Genomic DNA, 21,727 nt, shown 5'->3' on the forward strand with positions numbered 1-21,727 from the left:
CCTATAGTTGTGGGGGGGGGGAGGACTTACAGCATCTAAAGAACTTGCTGCAGACAAATCTGGTAGAAGATAAATCAACTAATGCCACTTAACCTTTATATGACTTTGGGTTCAAAGCACTCCACAAGTACCCATGCAGTAACTTGCAAGCCACCATACCACACTAGGGCTCAATCACCTTCCCATTTTACTGCCAGCCTCAGTCTATAAAAATGAGAGGGTAGGTTGTCAGTTACCTGAGAAGCCTCATACACGGCTGGTGCACTGGACTTGGTGGGTCACTTTCTACCAGCAAAGGCTTTGCCTGTGTTATGTTATATCTTAGAATCATTTTTGTTTTACAAGATTAGCATGTTTTAAATATCTTATCAGTAAAATAATAACGCCCTTTCTGCTGCTAACTTCATAACAGATCATCCACAAAATATCAACCTGTTTTAGCTTTACACCATATCACTGTTCACCGCACCTGCTAGCCTAAGCACACTTTTCCCCTTACCTGTTGGAGTGGTTACTGTGCATTCTGTGTATGGCAGCTGATTTAATCCCTCTTCAACCACAAGCCTGATCTGTAAAGGGGGGGAGGAGGGAAGAATTCAAATTGTGTGATGGGGGAAATTTGGGGAGAACAAGATACACTTTTACAGCAAGGCTCCAGTTTCAAATGCTGACAAACCTTCACTGCAAGCACACAGCCTAACTGCTCCCTGCAATCCCTTGGACTGTTCAGACATTAAGCACAACATACTTCATTCCACCCCCTGCACCACTTGCAGATCACTTCAGCTATTGTTTGCATGGCATACTGTACACGTGACATTTACATACTAGAAAGCAGGAAACAAAACAAGACTTCAAAGCTATTGTTTCTTCTACACTCCTGCAAAAGACTCATAGCTTAAGTTCCCTTTGCCTAGATGCTTTCACAACTATTCAGTGTAAACTGTAATATCACCTTATCCTTCCTTTATCTGAAGGTCAAGTAACCTTTTCTGGGTGAGGGCTACATTACCCTGTTAGCAAGCTTTTGGGAGCCACATTCCAGGAGTGGTCAAGGCAAGACCCACACAATCACATATCCTCAATACACACACACAGCATATATGTGTAGCAAAAATGTCATATGTAAAGTGACCCCAAGTGTGGGTATACAGGAAAATGTAACCAAGAAAAATCCTGATTTCATTACTTTACATTAATGCGTACTTCCATCATGAAATAGAAGAAAATAATTTGTAAAGAGAATAATTTCATGTGGTTTTCTATTATCATGTGAGAGGGTATTTCTAAGAACATGCTGGCATTAAAGAATGACAGGAGATTCTCTGCATAGTAGTGACTGCCCGTTATTTAAAATGGGATCATGGTAAGTAAACTCATCCTGAAAATGTCATTTAGTCAGGACTCCACTGTGTTTCTTTAACAGCTAAAAGCTAAAGAGTTTGCTTTACCTGTTCTGTGCAACAAACTCTGCAAGAAACTAATCCCATCACTGGAAAAAGCAAGTCTGAGTTTGTTTTTAGATCAGCTTTTAATTTAGGTTTAAGATCTTAATAGCCCAATCCTAACCATATTTACTGTAATTAAGCCATTCCCATTGACATCAAAGCAGATGTGTTTAGGATTAAGCATTAAGACTATCAGTGACAGATTTTGGATTTTCAAATAAGCAGCAAATTTAAAGAAAACTGAACTCTTTTCTAATAACACCACACAGTATACGTTCACTTACTAGGCGATCAGCAGAAAATACAAAGTCACCTCTGCTGGCTGTCCTGGAGAAAAACACAAACATTTTTAGTAGGATTATCCAATGTAAATATAAGTAAGCAATGCAATAAACAAGTGTAAATGCCTACATCTCTTTCCCTTCTAATATAATGTAAAGTCTTGCCTTTTAGATTCACCTATTTGAAGTGACATCACTAATTAGTCATTAGGGGTGGAGCCAACATGTTTCCTGAGAACATTTACCAGCCGGGATCTTACTGATTATCAATAAGGCCACAGAGCTACACTTTAGCTCTATGGGTGTAAAGCCCACATTTTACTGTTTTCTATTCTCTTATGTAACCAGACAATCTAAATCCAGAAAGTGAAGTAATAGTCCATGGGTTCCTTAGTGTTTAGTCTTTCTTTAGTCTATGTGAAGATACACTTAGCTACAAACAAGATTCTTCCACCTCATGACAACGGCCACAATCATATATAACATTAAACAATGGTTTAGCATAGCATTAATGAACCTACTAGTCCCAGGCTTGTACACTCTCCTCCCACACTGTTGGAAGCTTTCAATTTCTTGTAAACACTGTTGTGTTAAAAAAATGGGGATCACTGTTTAAAATTATGATTAGGTTAAACAAGCCAACTCCATGGTTTGAAGTGGTTAAATGTGGTTAGCGTAAACCACTAGCCCCAGTTCTGACACAACACGCTTGTGTTTAAGGGAAAGCAAAACGAAAGCCTTTCAAACTTCTCCCAGCTGTCACGCACTAAACCATGGATTCCCATGTTTGAACTCAGTCACTTTACAGGAAATATTATTCAAAGCTGGACACCATAAGTAGATTCATTTTATTGCAATTAGTTTCTTCCAGTGGTTTTCAGGTGGGTGACTTGAAAGGTTCTGACAAAAAAGTGCATTACTAGTCTCTTTCTAAAGAAATTATAACAACATGTGAGAAAGAGAAGTTCACAACAAACAGCTAGCAACTCAAGGGCATTTCACAGATTAAACAGCAGGATACCCAAGGTTGCCACCAAACACATGCTATGGTGAATCCTGCAGCATCCAGGAACATTATTATGTGTTTTCGAACACCTGCTTATTACGCTCACTTTAAGATCTTCAGGGATAAACCTATAAGAGGCCTCTGGTACAAAGGCTACACTTCAAGCTAATTTGTAACAGTGTGGCTTTAATATTTAAGCATTGCTGGTGTTTCTTATGACGTTAACAGTTACTCTATATGCTGTAAAACCAAACAAGAATCCTATGGCACAAAGGTATTGTGCCAAAAACTCTCATGGCCTAGAGTGTAAATTTGACACACATTTTTTAATTTAGAATGCATCTCTGCATTCTAACAGCCAGGTAACTAAAATAAATGAACAAAATACTGAATTGTTTTTCAAAGAGCTGTTAGGTTATAGTGGAGTGGTTAAGCCAGGATTTTAAACAAACCCATGCACTTTGAGTTATATGCACCAAACTTGCCATGGACATGCAGTGATAATACCTGAACATTTCCCAATACGGTTCTACCCTCACATCTACTTGTTGTGAAATAAGTTCAGTTTCAATTTTATACTGTTCACATGTTTATAAGCATTCTCAATATCAAAAGAATGTTCCCACTGACGATGATAGGTCCAACAGAATTAGATGATCAGGAACTCTGTAGTGTAGCCAATCTTTGCAAGGCTCGCTATCAGCATCAATCAGCTGATTAGAGCTGACAACAAGCCTCACTGGCCAAGGAACCCAGTTCCCTACTGGAAGCTCTGTAGTGCCATCGATCCATGTCCCAAGCAGGGCTTGCTATAAGCTGTGACCACCTGATTGGCACTCACAGCAAGCTCACAGATACATGCTTCAGTTGCCCATGCGGATTGATTTCAGATTGCGTGGGTAAAGGAAAATGCTTCAGATGATGTCAAATGTCATTTTTTTAAAAAAACCCACTGTTCTTAAATTGATTGATTGATATCCCACCCTTCTTCCCGGCAAACAAAAGCACTAAAAACTTTAAAACATCATAAAAACAAACTTTAAAACACATCAAAACAAAACATCTTTAAAAAAGTTTCTTAAAAAAGCGTTCAAAACATCATCTAAGATTAAAAACAGATTTAAAAAATTGTTTATGCATTTTATTTTATCAAGTGGAGCTGAGACTTTTTATTGTATAAAGCAACCAATAAATGAATACTAATACTAATAATACAGGTGATTGATAGGTGAGTCAAAGTGCCCCATTCCTGACACACACAATAAATACAAAACAAGGAGGTGCATGTTCCCAATGTAGAATGAAATCGTATAACATCACTCTAACACTTTCTAGTAAATTACTCAGGTATATTTAAATAATGCAATATACAGTCTCTGAACACTCATTGTTGTATATATTCATTTTATATTTATCACTGATTCAACCAAAAAAGAAAGTTTAAAACTTATGTAGCTATGTGTGCAAATTGATACAGTATTATTGGATGTAATACGACCATGGCCATGACCCTAATTTATAGATAAACTAGAAACGTAGGAAGTTGTCCTATTTAAGGCTTATGTTAACTTTGAGGAATGTCACTGCTGTTTTTGACAATGAATTATTTCTGAAACATTTTCCTTCCCAGTGGCAAAGAATGGTTCAATTAAGGCTGGCCTTGTAGCATTTCCACAGGACCCTGCATACCTTACTTAGGGTATCAGTTCATACATTTTTTTCTTGAGCTTGGCTGACAGTTATCCATTTCAGTGCCATTTTTCTTGTCCCAACATCAGTCTGCAGAACTTGTTAACTGTGGATTGTTTTGAAATATTTTCCCCATTTATTTCTTCCTTGATAGGTTACATCTGTATGAGAACTACCTGTGCTGGTGGAATATTCTCCAGGAATCATGACCTTCTTGAAAACAGATGCTGCCCGGCCTCATTGACTTCACACAATCCATTACTTCTATCATACAAAAGTACTACAAACCTTTCAAACAGCACCATAGTATTGCTACGGATATGTGTTGGGGCTTCTGCCAATGTCAAAAATGTATCTGACACATGTTGAAATATGTTCCTTGTACCCCAAGCCAACTTTTTGCCTTTCCCAACAAAACAAGGTCACATCACCTAGAGAACGCATGAAGCATAGTTAAGGTATTTTCCTTGCGCTCAAAGCACCTAACTCTCATGCACAGACTATGTACCTGTGGTGTTTGCCAAAACCAAAGGATACCCATATTCCACACTGGAAAGTGTTGCAAGCTGGACACAATGATTAACTACATCTGAGTCTGCTGTCCTAACCATTATAGTTTGGTGATTACTGCACGGAAATCTCATAGATGCAACATCAGGTATGTACTGGCTTCATGTGTGAGCATGGCTCAAACAATTTTTGTCTTGTCTGCCAAGTGGGCATGTCTGCTCCTCTAAAAATCCTTCCAATACTGTGCTACCACCCCTTGTGCAATGCTCAGCAAATGAGTAATCAGAAACTAAGATGCTAAAATCCTTCTGCAGGCCAGATAATATATTTAATAACGCTAAGCCTCATTATATCTCCTGTTTAGCTATCCTAGAAATCACTTGGAAGAACTTACTTTCTTAAAGCAAGAATGGATGCTCAGAATCAGTTAACAAAGAACAGTTAGCTACTCACTAGTGATTTTAAAATGAGAATGGACTGCCTTCAAGTCGATTCCTACCCTATGAATAGGGTTTTCATGGTAAGCAGTATTCAGAGGTGGTTTACCATTACCTTCCTCTGAGGCTGAGAGGCAGTGATTGGCCCAAGGTCACCCAGTGAGCTTCATGGCTATGTGGGGATTTGAACCCTAGTTTCCCAGGTTGTAATCCAACACTCTAACCACTACACCACACTGATGATTTAAACTGCAATTTAAATCATTAAAATTGAGTCATTCAGAGAAGTGATTTCAATCATGATTTGAAGCAATTTGATTTAAATCAAATCAACTCTGCTTCTGAGTTTAGGGAAGGATGTTTTTTGATCTGGAATTGCAAGTGGCTCAGATCACCCTGCCCTGCCCCACCCAGCTTTTAATGTGAGTACAGGAAAATGGTTAATAGTTTGTTGCAACACACAAACACGCCATCCTTATTTCTCCTCCCAATTCCACAATTCACAAAAATAAATGCAAAATGGTTAATTAAAAGTTGCTATTTATTATAGAAAGAGACTCACTGTTGTTCGTTTGCTCTTTCTGCCTATCAAGGTCACACACAAAAAATACTAAAATAAAAAGAGCTCCTCAAAGTATAAAACACTCCCTGTTGCACTTGCTTCTCTGGTTACCAATGAGGAAATCTAGCCCTCAGGGAAACAGCTCTGAGCATGCTCAGAATAAGGCTAAGGCTACCACATAGGATTCTTCTTGAAGCAAGCCTGACTCCTCCCTAATCTGCAATACTGGCTGTACTGGGTAAGCAGCATGATGGGAGTAGGAGCCTTCCTAGTAGGGCTGACAAGCAGGCAGTCCAGGGAGGGACCTCTATGCCAGAGCTACGCTTCTGGATTAGGATTTGCTGAGTGGCCAGAGAACAGGAGACTGACAGAAGTGCCTTCTCAAGCCCCTGTAAATTCAAGAAGTGATAACATTGAGTGTGGAACAGGCATATGCAGTTTTCGGATTTTTTGAGGGGATGTTTATAAAAACTGCTTGACATTCTCTTAGAAGGGGTGTGCCCCAATACCCCTAGGTACTTTCACACTTTTTAAACCCCAAAGTGCATTAGTTAGGGCTTAACTGGTTTGTTATTATATAAAAATGAAGAGTCTTGTGGCACCTTAAAGACTACAAATTTATTATAGCATCAGCTTTTGTGGATTTCACTAGGGTCTACTTCAGCACTGGCACCTAGTTATATGTAACAATCATTTTGTTACTGTGACTCGACTGTTGGTGGGGACAGACTGACCAGCACGTAACTCCAGTGCTGGAAAGTTTGCATTGGCTGCCCATATGCTACTGGGCCAAGTTCAAGGTTCTTGTATTAATTTGCAAGGCCCTTAATTTGGGTCCAGGATATCTTAAGGATCATATGACCCCTTAAATCTGTGCCCAATCACTGAGGTCTTTAGGGGAGTCACTGTTAGTAGTTCCTCCATTGCCTGCCTGGTATCCATCAGGAGCCACGCACTCAGTATTGTGGACTCTGCTCTGTGCAGTTCCCTCCCAGCTGAGATCGGACAGGCCACCCCTCCCTGTTTAACTTCTGGCATTTAATGAAGACATTTTTATTTCAGCAGGCATTTCAAGCAAGCTTTCTGATTTTATGGTTAACACTGACTTGCTTTTATTTTTTTGTATCTTTTTAACCTTAGCGTGAGAGCCAGTGTGGCATAGTGGTTAAGGTGTTGGACTATGACCTGGGAGACCAAGGTTTGAATCCCCACACAGCCATGAAGCTCCCTGGGTGACCTTGGGCCACTCGCTGCCTCTCAGCCTCAGAGGAAGGCAGTGGTAAACCACCTCCGAATACCGCTTACCATGAAAACCCTATTCATGGGGTCGCCGTAAGTCGGAATTGACTTGAAGGCAGTCCATTTCCATTTTCAACCTTAGTGTACTCTACTGAAATAAAATGCACAATCACAACAGGAAAATCTAAAATGGTGACATTCTGCGTATTCTGATCAGAATTAAAAGTCAGCAGTGAAATGTGCAGATGATGCAAAAATCCTTCCCACGTGTACAATCCTCTCATAAAGAAGGCCTGCACTATTAATTTGCCCGCATGTCTATGAACCTAAGCAGAGCATAAGCACCTAGCAGCTATAAACTCCTGTTTAATGGTCAAGAATGGTCCATTCCTTAATAAAGTTGTTCCCCTACTCTAAAAATGTGCCACTTTTGCTGCTTGTTCAGGGTACAGGTATAAATAGTTAAAACAATCTGCAGCCTTATACACAGTGCCAGCTGTTAAATTTACCTCCTGTTAACTGTGGATTTTGTTCTAATAGAAACTCACTGCTTGGAGCGGCTTCTATGGAAACCAGTTCTCAAGTCCAACTGCCTCCAAATCCTTTTTTCATTGTAAACTACAGCACTACCAGTATTAGCCTTGAAATCAGGCAATATAATCTGTGCTGGGAATAAGTGTTTTATGAGACTGTAAATCCCACTCCCCAGCAAACTCAGCACACAGCTATAAACAAGATACATCTGCAAATATTCAGCAGTTACAACTGTGAAACAGTCCACTGACGTATTTGATATGCATGTCCCTGAAATACCACTGTGGTCAACACTTTCAACTACAAAGGAAAAGGCCAACTGTGCAACAAAGCAGCAGCAGCACAACAAGTGTTTCAACTCTTCCTTCACCTGGGCAGAACCCAAGGGAAATGCTAGATTCCCGTAAGTGTAGATTAATAGGATTGAAGGTTCCTCTACACCAGACTTGATAAGATGCTACAGTGATTTCCACACTTTGTCCCAGGGAAACCTCAAGTTCCTTGGTAACCTACCAGGAGTTCTTCATTTAGGGCTGAAGTACACCTGATGCACATTCCCTCAATTCTTATTTAACTTTAAAAGCAGATACTATTTCTTCCCACCTGGCGATTTAGAATAGAGATGCATGGAACACTGAGATTAAACTCCCCTTGCCCGAGTGACTACTTCAATGAAATTCAGAGCCCCTGTGTCTGCTTTCAAGAAAATATATATATACATAAGATCCCATCACAGATCTTTCTCATCATTAACTTATCCCTGTCAAGGCCAATAATAGCAAATAAAGAGTCTTGAAAGGCAGCTTGCCCATCACTACCGATGTTCCCCTGCATGTTTTACTTATCACAACTGTTATATCCTGCCTTTTGTGACATAAATCCTATCAAGACATCTCAGAAGTAATATTCAATTACTTAAAAAAAAACACCCAAACCCCAGAAAATCAAAACCCTTCCCACATACCCCCAAAATTAAAAACATATATCCTGATAGAAAGCTACTGACAGGTCCAGGAAAATCAACAGGGTCAGAAACCTGCTATATCACTCTTGATAACAGGGCAACTGCGGCAGTTTTTCCAAAACCAGGCCTAAAGCCCTATTGACATGGTTCTAGATCAGTGGTTCTCAAACTTTTGTGGTTCACAGCGCACTGTAAAACATATAAAAATTTTCTGGCACATTTAGTGTACAAAATTAAAAATATATTAATATATTTTAAACTATGAATAAAAATAACAAACTATAGAAAACTATTACTTACCCTATACAAATGGATTTCTTCTCATTTTTAAAATATACTTTCATAATATTTGAGGCACACCTAGCCACCTCTTAGGGTGCCCAGTGTGCCTGGGCGCACCATTTGAGAATCACTGTTCTAGATAATCAGTTTCATCCAAGAGTGATTGGAGTTGTCACAAACTCTCTTGATCACCTTTCCAGGGCAGGGAATGTCAACCACTGGCCTGTTGTTAACACTGTCTGGGTCCAGGATTGGTTTCTTTGGGAGCAGTCAAATTATGGCAAGTTAAAGAGAATGGAACATGTTCTTCTCTCAATAAGGCTTTTTTAGTCTCTCGTATAAGCAGTATATAAATTACCAAAATAAATAAATTTACAACTCCTAGATACAGATGGACATGCCCTGCATGAAAAAGGGCAAGGGGTCAAGCATACAAATGGTCAGCTGAATACAACCAAGCACCTTATCCACATTGTCAGGTTCCAATAAAAATATTCAGCTATAGAAGAGCCATAGTGTATAAAAGTGTGTTCTTGGTTTACACCACAGTGGAGAACCTTTTCTAGCCCACAGCAATGTTCCAGGGGCCACGTCAGTGGTGCGCGAGATCAGAAGCAAAACTGGCAGAGCAATGGGTATAAATTGGGGCCATAGCTCAGTGGCAGAGCATCTGCCTTGCATGCACAAGGCCCCAGGTTCAATCCATCGTATCTCCACGTATGGCAGGAGAGAATCCTGCCTGAAATCTTGGAGAGCCGCTGCCAGTCAGTGTACACAGTACTGAACTAGATGGACCAATGGTCTGACTCAGAATAAGGCAGCTTCCTATGATCCAATGTTCCTATGTAATTTTACCTTTGTACTGTAAGCTAGCTTGTATTTAACTTTAACTCACACCCCTCTCTATCCTCCATAAGACATCATTGGAGTTCAAGGACATCTTCTGCCTTGGCATAAACTCTCAAGGAGGGTTAAAAACAGGCCCAGGGAGAGTCCCAGTGTCCAATTTAAAAGGTTTGGAGGGTCACATTTGGTACCCAGACTTGAGATTCCCCTGGTGTACACTGAATAGGCCTGTCCAGTGCTATATAGGAGTGAACTAGGTATACTTGAACATCTGGAGCAAGAGGGCTTTTTAAGTAGAAAATCACTGAGATTTTCCCCTGCTCTTCTCTCAATTTCATGCCAACATCATGCCATTTCTATATTTTTATTTTGCTTGTATACCTGTATATAAATGCCTTATTCTACAGCAGACTAGACTGGTCAAATCACTCTTTTCTCTTGCAACAAAGTCATGAAACATGTTCCTTTAATTACAAGTTTATTGAACTGGATTTTACAAAATAAATCTGAATAACCACAAGAAACGTGAGTGTTGCAGTCCTAATAGGAAGGAATTTCATTAAGATCCAGAAAAGAGAATTTTGAAATGGAAATACTGACAACCCAAAAAACAATGGCACTACTGGGTGCGGCTATAATAAATGTGTGATGTCAGAAAATGCAAGCAATAGTTCTTCTTGCCCTGAAGCACACAACTAATCATGATGCCATCTACAGCTTGCTAGTTTCTTACCATGTGCATTACATATGCTTAAACATGTACATTCAAAATCAAGCATTAGTAAGAAAGTAGCTACTGCAAGAGTTTTACCAATCATTCATTCATTGGCGATCACTTGTGGCTGAGTAAGACTGTCTTCCAAGATAAGGTCTTTAACAGTGGGTCCATAAGTGACTGTGGAGGCCAATTCTGGATCCACACAGCCTCCCACAGTGAGGACATAGATTTCCAGATGGAAGATGGTCACGATGAGGATTTGTTTGATGTGTCTTTCACTTGGCTTGTTTGTCCCGTTCGCCCTGCATTTGTGCTTCTTCGAAGTCCATAGCACCTTTGATAATAGCTGACCTCCATTTGGGACGTTCATTGGCCAAGACTTCCCAGTTGTCAATGTTCATGTTACTTTTTTTAGATTCGCTTTAAGAACATCTTTAAACCTCTTTTGTTGTCCACCGATATTCCATTTTCCATCCTTAAGTTGGGAGTAAAGTAGCAGTTTTGGAAGACGGTGATCAAGCATTTGAACAACATGGCCGGTCCAGCGAAGTTGATGTTGAAGGACCATTGTTTCAACACTGGTAGTCTTTGCTTCTTCCAGAAAGCTAACATTAGTCCGTCTGTCTTCCCAAGTAATTCGCAGAATTTTCCGGAGGCAGCGTTGGTGGAATCTTTCATGAAGTTGGGAGTGGCATTTATAAATGGTCCATGTTTCACAGGCGTACAGTAAGGTTGGTAGTACAATAGCTTTGTAAATAAGCATTTTGGTCTCCCTGGGAATATCCTGATCCTCAAACACTCTACACTTCATTTGGGAGAACGTGGCAGTCGCAAAGCTCACACGATGTTGAATTTCAGCATCGTCAGCTTTTACAGAGATATGGCTGCCAAGATAGGGGAAGTGATCAACATTCTCCAGCATCACACCATAGAGCTGGATTGATGGTGCTACAGAGGGACTAGTTTGCACCTACTGATGAAGCACTTTGAGTTTTTTAAATATTAAGTGAGAGCCCAAGCTTTCCATATGCTCCTCCAATAGAACAGCTGCAGCTACAACTCAGGAAAACATAAGCCTTCATCCTAAATTCACCTTAACTTTTTAAAAAACAAAATCTGGCCAATTATGAAAACATAGATGCAAAAAGGAATAGTTACCACAAACTACATAAACATTGAACCAAGCCAGTGAACTGCTGGCATATGAGAAGACAAGACATTCAGAATTCAGAGTGTGCTGTACATCACATTTGTCTTGAAACTAATATGATCGAGCATATCCCCAACTCTAATGTATGGCAGTGTATTGAGGATTACGTGGCTTCCAATATTTCAGATTTATTGTGATTGCCAATTTATCTTGAACAGATCTTCAGAGGATATAAATCTAATAACTTTAATAAAATCATATTTACTTTGGTTGCAAAGCATCATAGTTTGAGATAATCCCAGTGTCATTTTGCCCAAATGCATGAATTGAAACAATTCACTTCAAAGTACATACTTCAGAGCACAGCTGCACAACACTTCGCAAATATACATCCTTTGTCTCAGAGGAAAAAGCTTTGGCAAGACCAGTCATTTATTTTGCTGTGTGGTGTCAATGTAAACAGGATTCTCCTGTTTCTAGTTTTGAAGAAATATATAGGAAAAGAGGCCCCTGCACTGGTGAAGGAAATGGAGCCTGGCTTCCAACTCGCATTTGTCAAAGATGTAGCCCTCTTAGTAACCCCACATCTACCTAAGCCCAACTATGTCCAAGATCCAAGTCAAGACAGGAACTTGCTGCAGATAACAGCAACCTAAAAGAGGAATATACACCCAGTTAGATGCATCATGGAAAGATTAAAATAAGATCCAACAGACGAGGGAAATTCAGGGCTGATCAAGCCACTTACCTGGCCATCAAGACCATTCATATAGCAAAGAGTGGGCACACCCACACCAATGATACAGGCACTCCACAAACAGACCAGTGTGCACATAAGGCTGATCTGGTTGGTCTCTCCTCATTTATTATTTTTAAGAAGAAAAACACTTTATTTTTGTCTGTTAAACCCTTGCGCACACAGACATGGCCCCTCCAGACTGGAGTTTTATTGCAGGTATACTCTGCAACATGCTCTTTACACAATAGTGCATTAGTGGTGGATTTATTCTGTGATGCTTCCCCAATGCTACCACGTTGTTGCTGTCTGGAGGGGCTACAGCACAACAAAAGAGGGCAACCCCCCCCAAAAAAAAGCTTTAGGATTTCAGCAGGAAGTTACAGGATATGCACTGGTTGGAAATGAAGCAATCTGACTGCCCCCAAACGTTTGCCAGGTGTAAACACTACTGAAAGTGAAATCGCCTATGACCACCCCAAACAGCATCACAGGCACAAATTACGATTGTACTGTCTGGAGGGGCCCACGCTCATTAAATGAGAAAAATAATAACAAAATACTTAAACCCAAACCAAATGCCTAAGATTAGTATCAAATATGTATATAAAAAACAAAACCTCACTTCTCATTTTCCTACTCCAACTGTATGTAAGAGATGTTTAACCATACAATCCAAAAAGGATATTTGGGGCCATTTTTCAAGTAATGCAGCTTTCATCCCAATTCTGAATCCAGCAGACTCACTCCTATTTCCCAAATAAACTTAATTAAGATCAGGTTTGTTCAAGGCTGCAATCCTGTATTCACCTTGGCATAAGACCCTCTGACTTTAGTGGGATTTATGCCTAAATGAAAAATTATAGGTTCAAGATACATGCATGTCAGCAGCAGATAACACTACTACAGTGTTAATAAAAACAATATTTACAGTAGGGCTCCTCTTTTCAGCGGCCCACTTTTTGGCTTTCTGCTAATACAGCGGCTAAAATTAGAGTAAGGCCCCACTCATATGGTGCTTGTTCCGCGTTTACGGCATTTTTCAGGCACTGGGCGCCATTTTATTGAAGGAGTTCCACTTTATGCCAGGTTTCTCTTTTAGGCAGGGGTCTGGAATATAACCCACCGTATGAGTGGGGCCCTACTGTACTATCAGATTGTATTGTTTTATGTTGTTTTAATATGCTTTGTGTTTTAATGATGTGTTGCATCACTGTTAAGCATCTTGGTTTGTATTCAACTAAGACCTACTCATGGTAGACCTACTGAAGTTAGTGAACACAAGTTAGTCATGTCTATCAATGGGCCTACTTGGAATAAAACTAGCCTTGTGAGGACATGGCCCTAAAAATGGTCTGGAAATCTCATATTACTAACATAAACTATTTGTGGGGCCAGTGTCCAACCAAAGTCTCACTTGGAATGAGTCAAGTGATCAACGCTGAATGCTTTCTGGAGCAACAGCAATGAGTGCAGCTGCTCTTGAACTTCTCATGATGCAAGAGTGACTTCACCACAACCGACCAGCAAAAGGCTATTATCTACACTTAGCTTTGGGCCCCAACCATCTTTCTGTTCACTAAAATATTTTGCCTAACAGACAGCAGTACAAGACCTGAATGACATCAGGTGGGCCCCCCCGCCTATCCCTCAGAGATTAGCCAAGTCTGAAGCACACGCTGGGTTTATCCTCATCTAATATTCATTCTAGTAAACTAGCCAAGATACAGTAACACTGCAGCTCTTTGCTACCAAGAGGGCAAAAAATTGCTTCTTATACTGGCCAACTGCAGCAATCAAGTGGAAACGGAACAAGTTGACAACAGCCCATATTTGCGTGACAAAACCAGATCTGGGGGCAAGCCAAGAACAGTGAGACAGCAGGCATGGACATCCAATTCCTCATTCACTGAACGTGGTTGCAGGCTCAACTAAAGGCATAACTCTAGCGCCATGACTTGCTCTTTTGCCACAGGACTGGAAGAGTAACAAAACCACTGCTTTGCATTGACCCTCAAAACTATCACCTGCCTTATACCCAGGGCTCAGTCATAAAGGACAAAGGATGCCAGCCCCAAGACAAGCAAGACTTGGTAAGTCTGTCCTTTGCAAAAACTCCTCCCAGCAACAGGAAATCTGGATGGCTGCTTCAATCATACGTAATATTTCATCTTTATATAGCATATAAATTGGTAGGCCAGTACTACTCCCATGTTTCAAATGATGTTGGGGCTGCAGAACAGTTCTTTACAAAGCCCCACGTAGAAAGTTAATGATGGAAGCATGATTTGATCCAGTGATCTTTGCTCCTAAGCTATCTCAGACACTCAAAACCAAACTGTAAAAAGTCCCTTCTGCTTTGTTTATTCCTCCCCACAACCACCCACACCCCTCCTTCCTGCACAGCATAACACAGGACGTGTCACTTCTTATTTGAAAGGGCACACACACAGCTTCGCTCAGCAACAGTGGCCTGGATCAGAAGGAGTTTCCAAATCACGTTCTATGCGCCCAGATGTAGAGACCCCAGAACTTCACTCTATAACTAGGTATGTAGAAACCGGGGGCTGGGGCGGTCCCCTGCTAGTGGGGCCAAATTCCAACAGCATGTGAAGATATACATTCATACAATACACGCACGTGTATATTTAACTGTTCATGCATCTGATGCGGTGGACTGTACTCCATGAAAGCATATGCCACAATAAATTCGTTAGACGTTAAGGTGCCACACAAGAGACTTTGCTGTTTTCACAATGGATGAGGCTCTGGAGTTTCCAGTCTCCCTAGATGGCACACGTTCCTCCTCCTCCTCTCCGCCCTGGACCCTAAACCTAAACCTAACACGAGGAGGAGGGGGCGGGAAGAGTGAGTGAGTGAGTGAGTGTTTGTTCCCCCCCCACCGCCCCGTCCACAGGGGCAGGGGCCGTTCGAGCAGGCGCCCCCCTGCCCCTGTGGAGGCAAAAGGGCAGACCAGGCAGGCTCCTCCCCGCCGACAGGAAGAAGGCGGCAGAGCTCCCTCCGGGCGCGGAGAGACTACCTTCGCGCCGGCGCCACCACCCCACCCACACGGCGCTCTGCACATGCTCAGAGGGCGGCCCTCCAGGCACGGGGAAAGAGGCGCGGCTGCTGCCCGCCTGCCCGCGTGCGCGCACCAGACTTACTTGTCCCGGATGATAGTCTGCAGCTCCCGGATCTGGTCGTTCATGGGCAGGAGCTTAAGCTGAGGGGCGGCGGCGGCGGCTGCCAACGGAGCCGCGTCAAGGGGGGCCCTGCCGTTGCTGCCCGAGCAGTAGCAGCCGCCGTTGCCGCCGCCACTACAACAGCTACTGCTACTATCCGGGCTGGGGGTCTCGCCGCCCGGGCCAGGGTCGGCGAAGCGGAGCTGCCGGGAAACAACGCCGCCGCTGCCCGCGAGCGGCCGCTGAGGGCAGTCCTGGCCTCCCTCCGCCGCTGCCTGCTCCTGCCGGGACGCGCCTGCCGAGCCCACCCTCTGGTTGTGGCAAGGCATCGCCTCCATGCGCCGAGAGACGGAAGGCGCCGGTGCGCCACGCGCTCTGCCTCCTTTACCTCAGCTGCAGCGCCGCCTACGGGAGAGGGAGGGGCCCGGCGCTCGACCAGCGCCGGAGCCCGTCGCGGCCATTGGCTGCCGCCCTTGCCACTCCTCGCAGCTGAGGAGCGAAAAGGGCGCCTTAAGCCGAGGCCCCACCCCCTGGCTGGCAGGCAGGATGGCTCCGCTTTTTACTACAAGGCAGGAGAGGCTGCGGCGTTGGTCTTTCTCATTTGGGCCACGCACCTGTCTCACCCGCCCCACAGGCTGAAAGCGGTTTAACAGCCGTCCCTTCTTACTTCTCCTCCTCGGGAAACCTAATCCTGACCGTGGAAACCCTTAAGCAGCTTTCCCCAAGCTGGTGCCCTGCAGATGTTTTAGACTACGACTCCCAGCAACCACAACAAATATGGCCGAGCTGGCGCTGACTGATGGGAGTTGTAGTCCAATTTAGCTGGAGGGCACAACTTTGAAGAAGGGAACCCTTAAGCCGTCCAGACTGGTCCCAGCAACCTTGAAATGATTGGTTGTGAGGATATGCCACTGTTTTTAAATGCTTTTAGATGTTCTTAATCTCTTTAATGTTTTAATTTCATTTTTAATTGCGTTTTGTTGTTTACCACCCTAGGCTCCTTGGGAAGGGATGGTGGGATGAAAAGTTCAACAACAACAACATAATAATAATAATAATAATGTGGGCTATGTCTCCCATCACCCCCACATTATTATTATTATTCTGTCTCCCAACCCCAGCCAGCACACAGGTGTACGATGCTGGGGTGATGGAAGCATGGCCATGCTTGCTGGGGCTGATGGGGGGCATAGTCCAAAACATCTGGAGGGCACCAGGTTGGGAAATGCTACCCTTAAGGTTGCCTTCTCCTACCTGGTGCCCAGATGATGCTGGACTGCACCTCCAATCATCCCTGACTATTAGCCATGCTGGTTGGGGCCGATGAGGGTTGGAGTCTGACAATACCTGGAGGATGGTAGGTTTGGGGGAAGGCTGTATCTTAAGAGATTCCTGATGGGAAATTCTCAGTGCTGTCATCGAGCTACACTTCCTGGCGGCATACCATGACAGTTGAAAGTAGTAAAATGGTGTTAGGAAAGTATGATTTGTTACTGTGTTTTCATTGGAAGTTGTAATTGTTGCTTTTTAATAATGTTATTACCTTATTTAATTTTTGTAAATTGTATTGTTTTTATTGATATGTATTTCTATATTTGTGTTTATTTTTTGTAAGCCGCCTTGAGGGCCTTTTGGCCAAAAGGCGGGATAGAAATAAATAAATAAATAAATAAATAAAAATAATATACCTTTCTAGTGTAAATACTGATGGCTTTCATGGAGGATGACTATCAATGGCTATGCCACTTCTTGTATCAGAGCCAGCATGCCAGTTGGTGGGGATCACAGGCAGGCAAATACGTTGCTTGCGAACTTCCCAGAGGCATCTGGTTGGCCACTGTGGGAAATAGGTCACTGGACTAGGTAGGCCTTTGGCCTGATCCAGCAGGCATCATCTTATGCCCTTATGCTTATGACCATTGCAAAAGGGATGTATGCATAGCTGGTTTTAAAACAGGATTAAACAAATGCATGGAGGATAAGGTTATCAATGGCTATTGGTCATGATGAGGTAGTATACATCTGAATTCCAGTTATTCAGAACATAGAAAGCTGTCTTAAACTGAGTCAGACCATTGGTCCTTCTAGCTCAGTAATGTCTACACTGACTGACAGCAGTTCTCCAAAGTTTCAAATGGCATCTCTCCCTGTCCTATCTGGAGATGCCTGGGATTGAACCCGGGCCCTTTTGTGTGCAAAGCAGATCCTCTGTCACTGAGCTATGGCCCTTACCAATACACAAGGAAGAGAGTGTTGTTATACTCACGTCCTCTTCTGAAGGTCCTGGATGCATCTGGTTGGGCAATAGGACATAAGAAGAGCCTGCTGGATCAGGCCAGTGGCCCATCTACTCCAGCATCCTGGAGCCCATCTACTCCCACTGCCTGCAAGGGGAAGAGGACCATCACTGCCCAGGGAGGGAGAGCCATCTGCCTGCTTTGCTGCTGCTGCTTGACCAACATCTCTGCTCTCTCCTTCTTGGGCTCCTGCTGTGCACGTGGGCACCTTGCAGGACCAGGCTCCAGGTACTCAGCCAGCTGTGCCTGATACTGTTCCACCTGTCCCTTCTCTGGAGGGGATATATAAGCCGGCTGGCTGAGGGGGCTTGGGAGATCCAGTGCCTACAAGGGAGGAGGACCATCACTGCCCAGGGAGGGAGAGCCATCTGCCTGCTTTGCTGCTGCTGGATAACATCTCTGCTCTCTCCTTCTTGGGCTCCTGCTCTGCACGTGGGCACCTCGCAGGACCAGGCCCCAGGTGGCGCTTTTCCCGGGAAGAAGAACGGTTTGAGAGCTGCGTTGGTGCGCATGGAGCACGGGACTGTGGTTGTTGTGTAGACCTGAATGAAATGAGTGGATGTTTGTATGACTGTATGTTGTGAGTGTGTGTGTATTTTTATTTTATTTTATTTTTATTTTATTTTATTTTATTATGTGCCTGGGCGGGAGGATAGGGTATTGGGAGGGGGGACCAGAGGGGGCCCCTGTTAGCGTAGTGACGGGTAATGGGAGGTATGGCGTTGTGAGGAGGACATGCCGGTTGAGGGGAACTCGGCACAGACAATTGGTGGCTGTACCGTGTTCCGGTCCTCCCCACATCCACAGGATTGCTGGTAGTTCTATCAGCCAACTCTCGGATCTCCAGTTGCTGCTGCTTAATGCCAGATCGGTAAATAATAAAGCTTCCCTCATCCATGATTTAATTGTGGATGAGGCGGCCGATCTGGCATTTATTACTGAGACATGGGTGAGCGATCTGGGAGGCATTAATCTCTCCCAGCTGTGCCCACCTGGGTACTCGGTTCAGCATCTGGGTAGATCCGAGGGTCGGGGAGAGTGAATCGCTGTGGTCTATAGAAGTTCCATCCCTCTCATTAGGCACCCTATCCAGGTAGCTAATGGTCTGGAGTGTCTCCATATTACGTTGGGCCAGCGAGACAGACTGGGAATACTGTTGGTGTACCGTCCACCCTGCTGCCCAACAGCCTCCCTAACTGAGCTGACGGAGGTGGTCTCGGGTTTGGTGTTGCGATCCCCCAAATTTATGGTATTGGGGGAATCTCAACATTCATGCCGAGACCGCTTTGTCTGGGGCGGCTCAGGACTTCATGGCCTCCATGACAGCCATGTGGCTGTCTCAATTTGTTACTGGCCCTATGCATATTTCGGGGCACACTCTAGACTTAATTTTTGCTACTGGAGCAGGGGATGGTGATCTGGGAGTGAGGGATTTTACATCTATTCCTCTGTCATGGACAGATCATCACCTATTGAGGTGTAGGCTCACAATGTTTTCTCCCCTCTGCAAGGGTGGAGGACCTATTAAGATGGTCCGCCCCCGGAGACTAATGAATCCTGAAGGTTTTCAGAAGGCTCTGGGGAGTTTTCCGGCTGATAAAACTGACGCTCCTGTTGAAACCCTGGTCAATCTGTGGAATACGGAAATGACCCGGGCAGTTGACACGATCGCCCCGGTGCGCCCTCTCCTCTGCAGAGCTCAATTGGCTCCGTGGTTTACCCCGGAGCTAAGAGTGATGAAGCAAGAAAGGAGACGGCTTGAGTGCAAATGGAGGCGAACTCCCGACGGCTGTGGTCTTGCACTTGTGAAGATCTCTACCAAGCTCTATGTGAAGGCGGTGAGGGCAGCGAAGAAGCAGTACTTTGCTGCCTCCATTCAGTCATCTTCTAACCGCCCAGCGGAACTTTATAAGGTTGTTCGGGGACTTTTACACTCTGGTCCTCAGAACGCAATAATACCATCAATAGCCCGCTGTAATGAGTTTGCGAGACACTTCCAAGATAAGATCGCAAACATCCGCCAGGACCTTGACTCCAATATTGTAGCAGTTGAGCCTAATGAGGTGTCCGGAGCACAGTCCTGTCCTGTTTTATTGGATGAATTTCAGTTGGTTCAGCTCGAGGACGTGGACAAGGTGCTTGGACAGGTGCGGGCGACCACTTCTGCTCTGGATCCTTGCCCCTCATGGCTAATAAAAGCTAGCAGGAACGGAACAGCCGGATGGGCCAAGGAGGTGATCAATGCCTCTTTACGAGAGGGAGTGGTACCACCCTGCCTGAAACAGGCAGTGGTGAGACCGCTCCTAAAGAAACCCTCCTTGGACCCTGAAAATCTTGACAACTATAGACCGGTAGCAAATGTTCCGTTCCTGGGCAAGGTTTTAGAGCGTGTGGTTGCTCACCAGCTCCAGGCTCTCTTGGATGAAACTGATTATCTGGATCCATGTCAATCGGGCTTTCGGCCGGGGTTTGGTACAGAAACAGCCTTGGTCGCCCTGTATGATGACCTCTGTCGGGAGAAAGACAGAGGGAGTGTAACTCTGTTGGTTCCCCTTGATCTCTCAGCGGCTTTTGATACCATCGACCATGGTATCCTTCTGGGACGTCTTGCGGACTTAGGAGTTGGAGGCACTGCTTGGCGGTGGCTGTGCTACCTCAAGAATCGTCTCCAGAAGCTGGTGCTTGGGGAGCATTACTCGAGTCCCTGGATACTCCAATATGGGGTCCCACAGGGTTCAGTTCTGTCCCCCATGCTCTTTAATATCTATATGAAGCCGCTGGGCGAGGTCATTAGGAGATTTGGAGTGCGTTTCCAGCAATATGCTGATGATACGCAGCTCTACTTCTCCTTTTCATCTTCTTCAGGTGAGGCTGTTAATGTACTAAACCACTGCCTGGCCGCGATAATGGACTGGATGAGAGCTAATAAACTGAGACTCAATCCTGACAAGACTGAGATGCTGTTGGTGGGAGGGCTCTCTGCCCAGATGGTTGATGCCCGACCTGCCCTAGATGGGGTTACACTCCCCCTAAAGGAGCAGGTCCGTAGTTTGGGGGTCTTATTAGATCCGCTCCTGTCACTGGAGGCTCAAGTAGCCTCGGTGGCACGGAATGCGTTCTACCAGCTTCGGCTGGTAGCCCAACTACGACCCTATCTGGATAGGGAGAACCTTGCCACAGTTATCCATGCTCTGGTAACCTCTAGATTGGACTACTGTAATGCACTCTACGTAGGGTTACCTCTGAAGACGGTTCGGAAACTTCAGCTGGTGCAGAATGCTGCGGCCAGAGTTCTTACTGGGACAAAAAAATTTGATCATATAACACCTGTCCTGGCCCAGCTGCACTGGCTACCAATATGTTTCCGGGCCAGATTCAAAGTGTTGGTTCTTACCTATAAAGCCCTTAACGGCATCGGACCGCAATACCTGGCGGAACGCCTCTCCCGCTATGTACCTACCCGGTCGCTGCGCTCGACGTCAAAGGCCCTTCTCCGTGTCCCAACGCATAGGGAGGCACGGAGAACGATAACTAGAGCTAGGGCCTTCTCAGTGGTGGCCCCCGAACTATGGAACGCCCTCCCTGATGAGATACGCCTGGCGCCTTCTTTGCTATCTTTTCGGCGCCAGGTAAAGACCTATCTCTTCGCCCAGGCATTTTAAAAATTTTAAAATTTGAATTTAAAATTGAAAATTTTTAATTATGTTTTATTGTGTTTTTGTATTTTAACCTGTTTTATTATGCTGTGCACCGCCCTGGGAGCTTATTGCTATAGGGCGGTCTAAAAATGTAATAAAATAAAAAAATAAAAAAAATAAATAATCCTGTTCTCACAGTGGCCAACCA

The 21,727-nt window shown here is 44.0% G+C and overlaps 1 protein-coding gene and 1 long non-coding RNA gene across 2 annotated transcripts in view; one reads left to right on the plus strand and one right to left on the minus strand.

Annotated features, from left to right (window-relative positions):
* The window catches only part of UPRT (uracil phosphoribosyltransferase homolog), a 23,779-nt gene extending 7,813 nt beyond the window's left edge, over positions 1 to 15,966 (minus strand). Inside the window, exons 1-3 of the mRNA XM_061598452.1 lie at positions 15,567 to 15,966; positions 1,733 to 1,775; positions 500 to 569 (exon numbers count right to left, since the gene is read on the minus strand). Coding sequence (XP_061454436.1) covers positions 500 to 569; positions 1,733 to 1,775; positions 15,567 to 15,922 — 469 coding nt within the window. The 5' untranslated portion in view covers positions 15,923 to 15,966. The remainder of the gene's footprint in view (positions 1 to 499; positions 570 to 1,732; positions 1,776 to 15,566) is intronic.
* Positions 14,813 to 21,727, plus strand: part of LOC133371247 (uncharacterized) — a 16,125-nt gene continuing 9,210 nt past the window's right edge. The window contains exon 1 of the long non-coding RNA XR_009759280.1: positions 14,813 to 14,951. This is a non-coding gene — a long non-coding RNA (uncharacterized LOC133371247). The remainder of the gene's footprint in view (positions 14,952 to 21,727) is intronic.

The sequence above is a fragment of the Rhineura floridana genome, chromosome 16 (assembly GCF_030035675.1).
Source record: "Rhineura floridana isolate rRhiFlo1 chromosome 16, rRhiFlo1.hap2, whole genome shotgun sequence".
Lineage (NCBI taxonomy): Eukaryota > Metazoa > Chordata > Lepidosauria > Squamata > Rhineuridae > Rhineura > Rhineura floridana.